Source organism: Helianthus annuus, chromosome 8 (assembly GCF_002127325.2).
Source record: "Helianthus annuus cultivar XRQ/B chromosome 8, HanXRQr2.0-SUNRISE, whole genome shotgun sequence".
Lineage (NCBI taxonomy): Eukaryota > Viridiplantae > Streptophyta > Magnoliopsida > Asterales > Asteraceae > Helianthus > Helianthus annuus.
In genome coordinates, this window is record NC_035440.2 from 80,697,852 (window position 1) to 80,705,831 (window position 7,980).

Genomic DNA, 7,980 nt, shown 5'->3' on the forward strand with positions numbered 1-7,980 from the left:
AAACGGAATTTCTTGTTCATGTCCGTTCGTTTATTAAACGAACGAACATAAACGAACTTCCCGCCGAACGGTTCACGAACTGTTCGCTGAACGTTCGGTTCGTTTACAGCCCTAGCTGCCTGACATTATTCCCTCATCTTGTGTCTGTAGTTATACACTGGGGGCAAAATCATAATTTGACTGAGAAAGCAAACAAAAAACGATGACAAAAATGTAAATATAAATTGAGGACAAAATCATAATTTACATGGGAGGAAGAAAACAAAATTAATAGTGAAACTGTAAATTTAAACCGGGAAAATCGAAATTTTGAACCGAGGGCAAAATTGTAATTTTTCCCTGGGGGTAAAAACATAATTTTATTTTGAACTCGAGGTAAAAACCTAATTTTAAACTGATGGCAAAATCGTAATTTTCAAACCGGACAAAATCGTAAATTTGTGTGGCCCAAATTTAATAATTAAGGGTATACTTGTAATTTTGATATTTACAATATTATATATGTACTGTAGATGTAGATGAAACTTTCAAAATGTAAATAGAGTTAAAGTTAATATATAGAGCATTCACATCCAATCCATCAAATTATACATACATTCCACTAAAAAACAACTCCTATATCAATATATTTCCACTAAAAACAAATATTTTTTTTCTCTCCTTTCAATTAAATAATATTATCATTACATTTTTCTCTCTCCTTCACTCACAACCACTTTCAATATATATTAAAAAAATTATAACGGGTGAACAGTGTCCCCCAAATATACAGATGAACAGTAACATTTTCTCTCTCCTCTACTCACAACCACTTTTTATACCCTTTATAATATAAAAACCTCTCCTCACATAATTTGATGGTAAGGATGTGAATGCTCTAAATCTACACGACAATAAACCAACCCCCAATTATTATCCAATCCCTGGTTTTCTTCATCTGGTACGTACTAATCTCATCTGCAAACTTGTATTTTCAATTTCTAATCTGTTCTTATCGCCTGAACTACTCTGTTAACTGATTTGATTTCGTTTGATGCACTTTAGTTAACAATGAAAAGATTCAATATAGTTCTGTTGAGGACTGTGAAGAGATGGAAAGATGTGTGTGTTTGTGTGTGTGCTTATATGCTGAGTTTGTTACACTTCATAGGAGGACTTGGTAGTTAAATCTGTTACTTGGTAGTTAAAACCATCTGTAATTAAATAGCTTCAAATAGGTCAAATATACATACATACATACATACATATAGATGTACTTAGCTCAAAATTCGTCAAATAGAAATAGCTTCATAGAGCTGTTTGTTTACCTCTTAATGAGGCCCTTAATGGTTCAGACCTCTTGTTTGTTCAGCACTGTTTGGCAACATCTGAATGGTTAAGTGTTGAACCAGTAAGAGGTCTAAACCATTAAGTGATGAACCAGTAAGAGGTCTGAACCATTAAGAGCCCGTATAATGCTTAACCGTTCAGAGGAAAATGTCTGACCAATTCAGATTAGAGGTCTTAACCATTCAGACTCTGTATAAATCTTAACCATTCAGAGGCAAATGTTTGAACCATTCAGACATTTGCTCGTGAAACAAACAATCTGAACCATTAAGAGCTTCATTAAGAGGTAAACAAAATGGTTCAGTCTGTTTGATTCACGAGGATGTCTGAATGATTCAGACATTTGCATCTGAATGGTTAAGCATTATACAGAGTCTGAATGGTTAAGACCTCCAATCTGAATTGGTCAGACATTTGCCTCTGAACGGTTAAGCATTATACAGGCTCTTAATGGTTCAGACCTCTTACTGGTTCAGCAGTTGACCATTCAGATGTTGCCAAACAGCCCCAAAGAGATACCTTAATAAGAAAGGGTTGATATGTAAAACAAATGAGAGTGACGTTGGTAAATAAAGCTTAATTGGTTGTACTCGCTCCACAACTTAACTTTTGGGACCTAAGCATGCTTTTTTAAACCAAGCTTATGATAAACATTTATTACTTCAAGTATAACATGCAGCCCATTTTTTATTATCTGTTCCATTTTTAGTGAAAACCTTGAGACGAGTCAAGGATGGCTGACTTACCAGGTTATCTGATAACCTGTTTGAATTCTGGGAAACTTGCTCTTTTGGCTATTTTGGTATCGGGAGGGATCGTATTGCAAATACTAGTAAGATTCAAACACTCCTTAGATGTCGAAAGTTGTTACTTTCTTCACCATTTACATGAAAAATCGGTTGTTTCATGATGGCAGGCATGTGTTTTGTACAATAATTGGTGGCCAATGCTAACAGGTAGGGAATATTTATTGCATTTGTACATTCACATTTTAAGATAAACCAGTATACCAAACAAAAGGTTCTTGTTACCGATGACATTATGCAGCATTGACGTATTTGGTTCTCCCTGTGCCGTTGATATTGTTTGCTGGTTCGGATACGTCTATATACTTCAATGAATCTGAAAGCAGGTATGTATATTCTTTCTCAAATACCATGACTGTTAGAAACTAGATGTTAAGCCTTGAACATTATTTATATCAGAGGTTGCAGTTACGATCCATTTTATGGAAAGGGGTCGGTTCGGGTTGTGTTTTTATTGATAATGGTTTAAACAGGGTTATCGTAGAAAATTTGCTAAAAATGAAGCGGGTCAACGTATCAATAGTTGTCTAACCAATTTATCTACACAATTTAATAAACTGGACTGGAAAGTGTTGGTGGGTTGTAGCCAAACTTGAGTGTCTTGTCTTTAAAAGAAACTATCTTGACCCGTTATCCATCCAACCGGTCCCTTTTCCCAACTTTAATTTCTAGTGTGTTTAACATAACAGTTGGGTGGATGCAACCAAGTTCCTGACAGGAGCTTCAGCAGTGGGCAGCATAGCAATTCCTATAATCTTGAAGCATGCCGGCGTGATTACATGGGGTGCATTTGCAATGGAGCTTTCGTCGCTTTTTGTGTTTGTTACGGCCATATCTTGTTTCCTTGGAATGAATAATGATGATGGTGGGTATAGTATGATCTAAGTCAGATGATGATGATGATATTGGTGTTTGGGTATCGAAAAAGGGACCAGCTTTCTGTGGGTGTTTAGCCTTCATCAACCGTTACGAGCTTCATAGTCTTGTTTGTGTTGCAAAATATGTAAATTTCTAGCAGACTTTTTCAGATCTGAATTTGTCTGAATGTAAATGGGTGGTGTGGGGATAATATCCTTTTAATTCATGTAATCAGAGTGTTGTATTAAAAAAGTATTGATTATATGTTTCTATGTTACAAAAAAAAAAAAAAAAATCATTCAAACAACACAAGTTGAACCGGTTTTGATCGTTATGGCCAACTCATGGATCAAGAGCCGAGTAAACATGAACGGGCTAATCGTTTAACTCATTTATTAAATCAATGGATCAACTTTTTTGACAATTTGGATTACAAAAATGGGTCGGATCTAGATCAAATCCAAATCCGTCGACAAACATACTTTCCATGCTAAAGAGTTGATCTTCGTTCTTGTCTAGCATACCCCTTGCATAAAACATTCATCAATCTTATTGTTTAAGAATGTTGTATCTACCCGAGTCTCTGGTCTCTAGTCAATTTGGTTTAGGTTCCTGGACAAAAACAAGGGATTAGATAAGAAAGCATATTCATCCAACTGAAAAAATTTACCATCATATATATTCATTCAAAATACTTAAAATTCCATATTAAATTATTAACCCATATCATAAATATAATTTATTATAATATGAACACTATCCGTTATCGTATATCCTTATTCAAGTTTCAAGGGATGGTTATAAAATTATAAATGGATATGATATCGTACCAAGTTTTGAGGGTATCTAAGAAATTATCCCTACAATAATAATAAACTTTTTCTTTTAATAAATTGATTGATGCATTAACTACATACTTTGAATGACCACCATCCCCGTTCCCTTTATAGCTGGTAGTTATTTTAACTGTGTAATATAAAACTTAACCGAAATAACTTGCATGTCGTGTGTTGGCTACTATTATTTGATGCATGGATGCGCACGTTACCTCTATCAAGGGTTGATCATCAGTTAAAGGCTTGAGCTGGTTGTTCTCTATGTTGCTTAGCAACCGCGTTACAGTTTCAAGATGAGAAACACTGTCGAAGAAATAAAACAAATTAGCAACGGGGCAGAAGAAGAAACCCAAATAATAATTTTATTGCTTAGGACGTTTTGCATAACTTTAGTGCCATTTATGCTTAGCTTGCATAAATTTAAACAGAAAGTTCAATTTCAATTTCAATTCAGGACCAACAATTCCCATATGCCAACTTAATGTCCAAAATACCCTTTTAAAATTATCTGCATTTTCAAAACGACCCGTTAAAGGAGAGTTCTCCAAGCCCCTCCTTACTAACATTTAACAATGCTAAACCTTATTTACTTTTGAGTTGTAAGTCATATTATTATGTTGAATTTTTTTATACGCAGCCACCAAAGATTAGGTGTTATAGCAAGCTTGACATGTCACTGATATGAAAATTGAAAATGTAAAGAGATAAGAACCTCTGTAGTCCAGTGTCCATGTATGCATCCAAGGAAGAAATCACCGAAGGCATCTGCTCCAAGACCTAGATCAGACGAAAAATCGAAAATCATGGCATGTTAACAGCTTTGATACACAGCTTACTGAACGAAGATTAATGTTATCAAGACCTGCTGAGTGTTTTTTATGGTAGACGCTTTAGCCAATAGGTTTTTAGGAAGCTTTACAAGATTGTCCTGCATGATAAAAATATTGACTCCTGAGCAAGCAACATAAAGAAAATTACAAGGGAAGTAATACAATAAAAACGGAGAATTTCTACAAATGATCCGTTATCACATGGAACACACAACATATTTGATATTCACGTATGCACAGAGGGAGGTTCAAATAACTTGGGGTTGAACAGACAACAACAACCGTACCCAGTATAATCCCACCTATAGCCAAGTTACTGGTAGGGTCTAGGGAGGGTGAGATGTAGGCAGCCCTTTCCTCTATCTTAGAGGATAGAGCCATAGAGGCTGCTTCCAGTCATAGTTATCAAAAGTGCACGCTTTTGGCACCTTGGCGGTTTTTTTGAGCGATGCGTACTCATTGCGCTCCTACTTCCCAGGTAATTATAGCGCAACAATTAATACTAATTAATCTTCTTTTTTTATTTCGTAAATTCCTCATATTTTGCAGGATTTATAAGGATCTCAGTAGTTCTGAAAGTAATCAGAATACTTCGATGATCTCTTATCGAATAAGAGTACAATATAATTACAGCCCTAACTAATCTCAGCTAAACAATGAAAGGATAATTAGAAAAAATATATGAACAACTTTTGGTTTTCAAGTTCTACTATATATTACTTTATGAACTTTTTGTTTTCATGTATGAAACTATGAATACTTTGGTTTTGGAGAAATTTGGTACTTTATTTTGGTATTGGATTAATTAGGTATTTAGAGAAAGTGTTATTTTCCATTACATAATATATTTTATTTATTTTTAATTTAAGTGCGTTTTTTTTCTCAGGCCCACGCTTTTTTGCGCTTTTCGCCTAGGCCCTAGGCGGAGCCCAAGCGCCTTGAGTGTGCCTCGCGCCTTTAATAACTATGCTTCCAGTGAGACCCCCAACTCCTAAACCATATCCAGAGATAAGAATCAAATAAACATACAAAGTACAAAACACAAAAGAAAGCGATAACACACACAGGCTATCAATATAAGATGAAAAGCTAAGCCCTAAGTCGAGTATCTAATACCAAAATCGAACTATCCTCCTAAATGTCATTAACCTTATTCCTACTCCTATCCTTGACCATGTCCTCAGAAAGGTGCAAGTCTAGCAAATCCCACCTAATCCTCTAATCCCAAGTCAGTTTTGGCCTGCCTCCTTCCCTCCACACTGATGGTTTCCACGGTTCTAATGGCCAATGTTGGTATCCTCCTCATATGGCCAAACCATTTCAACCTCCCTTCCCTTATCTTATCTGATATACTAGCAACCCCTAATCTTTCCCTAAAAACATCATTTCTTATCTTGTCCAACCTAGTGTGCCCACACATCCACCACAACATCCTCATCCTTGCTACTTCCAGCTTACGCGCGCCTGTGTCTTCTTGACGGCCCAACACTTATATCATAGCCGGTCTCCCTGCCACCTTCTAATATTTCCACTTTGGGAAACTCTTGTCACACAATATCCAACCTGGATGCGGTGGGGCTAGTCACTATCTAGCTCCCCATCACTTTGAACAAACGATCCTATAAAACTAGCTGCTTTCTCTGACAGTGATTAAGGAGATGTTTATTAAAAACAAACAGGTAATAAGCAAGCACTTTTAATAAGGTAAGGTAGCTAATCCAAACATCAGGTTCCACTTCCACCACAACTACTCTAGGGTTATAGGTTGAGCAAATCAGTTGAGAAAATTAAGAATGAAGAAATTGGGATTCCCCCAAAGTAAAGTAATCGTAGAGAAAGAAATGCCTGAGAGGGAGACGCCTGAAGCATGATGCGGATGAGATTAGAGGTGGAGAGAACGGCCTGTGAGATCTGATCGCTGACCATTGTTTTCGCTGAGTTCTCTCTTCGTGCTCTTCCGCTCATTGCTGGTGTTGCACCTTCCATCGCTCTTGCTTTTTTCGCTGGAACAAAATGGTAAAAATACCCCATTACCCCATAGCCCATACACAATAATAAGCAATGTTTTAAATACCGGTATGAATCGGCCGGTTATACCGGTTAAACCGGATATCGGACACGAGTCTCGTACGATAAAGGCCGGTAAAACCCGAATATGGTATGTCTTACGTACCAGCGGTAAATCTGGTTCTACCAGTTCAAATTGTTGAACCGGTTTGCATTATCTTAAGATTTGATTTCTTAATTTTAATAAAATACGATATTAAGGTGATATTGATCTTCCATATTTCCGGTAATTAACCTAGTGTCTTCTATTCTACTATTTCATCATAGTTGAAATTGTTACTCACCTCTTACAATGCAATATTGTTTATAACTAATAAAATTATTCTTAAAATGCTTAATAGGTTACAATAAAAATAGTTGTTTTTGGATAAAATTATGAACGGTTACATAAATCCAAGTAGAGATTTGATTGTGTTTTTAGATGAATTTGTATTTTGTGGAATTTATAGGGTTAACTAGTAACCCAGTTCAACCGGTTGAACCATTGTAGAGCCCAACCCGGTATGAGTTAAAAAACCGGTTTTTAAAACATTGATAATAAGTACTAAAATACATGGTAAATTACTTTTTCAGTCCCTGTGTTTTATGGATTTTAATCACCTGAGTCTAAAAGCAAAAAGTTTAATAACCTGAGTCCCTAAAAGCATTTTCTTTAACCATTTGAGTCCAAATTTCTAACACTGTTAAAATTTTTTGGTTAAGTATTGTTAAATGACCAGAATACCCTTATATTTAAAAAAAATATTATTAGATCTATCTCTTATATGTCTATCCCACGTATTTCTTTCTTTCTCTCTAAATATTCTTCACTCTTTATCTCTCTCTCTGATCTTTCTCTCTCTTTAAACCACCTGCATCCCCCACCACCACACCACCACAGTCACAACCACCCTTGTTCTTTTCATTCCCCTATCATATCATATCATATCATATCATATCATATCATGGATTCAGATCAGGGGAAGCTCTTCATTGGAGGAATCTCTAGCACAGTAAAAACCAATGAAACAGAGACATACCCAAGAGATCTACATCCATAAACACAACAACTAGATAACAAAAACAGTAGATCTGAAAAGAATACTTACAAAGCCAGTCACCGATGCCCTTCTTTTCTGGTGATCCAGAGCTAATTCAAAGTAATTACCACTTTATCAGCTACACAAGACCTTGACACATCTGATTCGCTCCTAGACACCAGATAACCTGTTCAATAAAAAAAATTAAGTATTTCCAATGTAAATCGACGAAAGA

The 7,980-nt window shown here is 35.8% G+C and overlaps 2 protein-coding genes across 2 annotated transcripts; one reads left to right on the forward strand and one right to left on the reverse strand.

The window, feature by feature from the left end:
- The first annotated feature begins 834 nt into the window (after window positions 1-834).
- On the forward strand, window positions 835-3,288 carry LOC110873166 (vacuolar protein sorting-associated protein 55 homolog). Its single transcript, XM_022122092.2, has 5 exons — window positions 835-940; window positions 2,039-2,161; window positions 2,246-2,285; window positions 2,377-2,461; window positions 2,825-3,288. Exons 2-5 carry the CDS (start codon window positions 2,063-2,065, stop codon window positions 3,018-3,020), a joined length of 420 nt encoding a protein of 139 aa, XP_021977784.1. The 5' UTR covers window positions 835-940; window positions 2,039-2,062; the 3' UTR covers window positions 3,021-3,288.
- Window positions 3,289-3,354: 66 nt separating this feature from the next.
- On the reverse strand, window positions 3,355-6,697 carry LOC110873165 (tobamovirus multiplication protein 2B). Its single transcript, XM_022122091.1, has 5 exons — window positions 6,505-6,697; window positions 4,692-4,757; window positions 4,542-4,606; window positions 4,042-4,132; window positions 3,355-3,605 (listed from the first exon to the last, which is right to left on the reverse strand). Exons 1-5 carry the CDS (start codon window positions 6,688-6,690, stop codon window positions 3,588-3,590), a joined length of 426 nt encoding a protein of 141 aa, XP_021977783.1. The 5' UTR covers window positions 6,691-6,697; the 3' UTR covers window positions 3,355-3,587.
- Window positions 6,698-7,980: the final 1,283 nt, after the last annotated feature.

Excerpts from the sequence above, each read along its gene's own strand:
- LOC110873166 (XM_022122092.2), top strand. The coding sequence starts at position 2,063 with ATGGCTGACTTACCAGGTTATCTGATAACCTGTTTGAATTCTGGGAAA. Across the intron at positions 2,286-2,376 it reads TTGGTGGCCAATGCTAACAG|CATTGACGTATTTGGTTCTC; the intron begins GTAGGGAATATT and ends GACATTATGCAG. Across the intron at positions 2,462-2,824 it reads TTCAATGAATCTGAAAGCAG|TTGGGTGGATGCAACCAAGT; the intron begins GTATGTATATTC and ends TTAACATAACAG.
- LOC110873165 (XM_022122091.1), bottom strand. The coding sequence starts at position 6,690 with ATGGGGTATTTTTACCATTTTGTTCCAGCGAAAAAAGCAAGAGCGATG. Across the intron at positions 4,758-6,504 it reads TTCAGGCGTCTCCCTCTCAG|GACAATCTTGTAAAGCTTCC; the intron begins GCATTTCTTTCT and ends TTTATCATGCAG. Across the intron at positions 4,607-4,691 it reads CCATAAAAAACACTCAGCAG|GTCTTGGAGCAGATGCCTTC; the intron begins GTCTTGATAACA and ends CGTCTGATCTAG.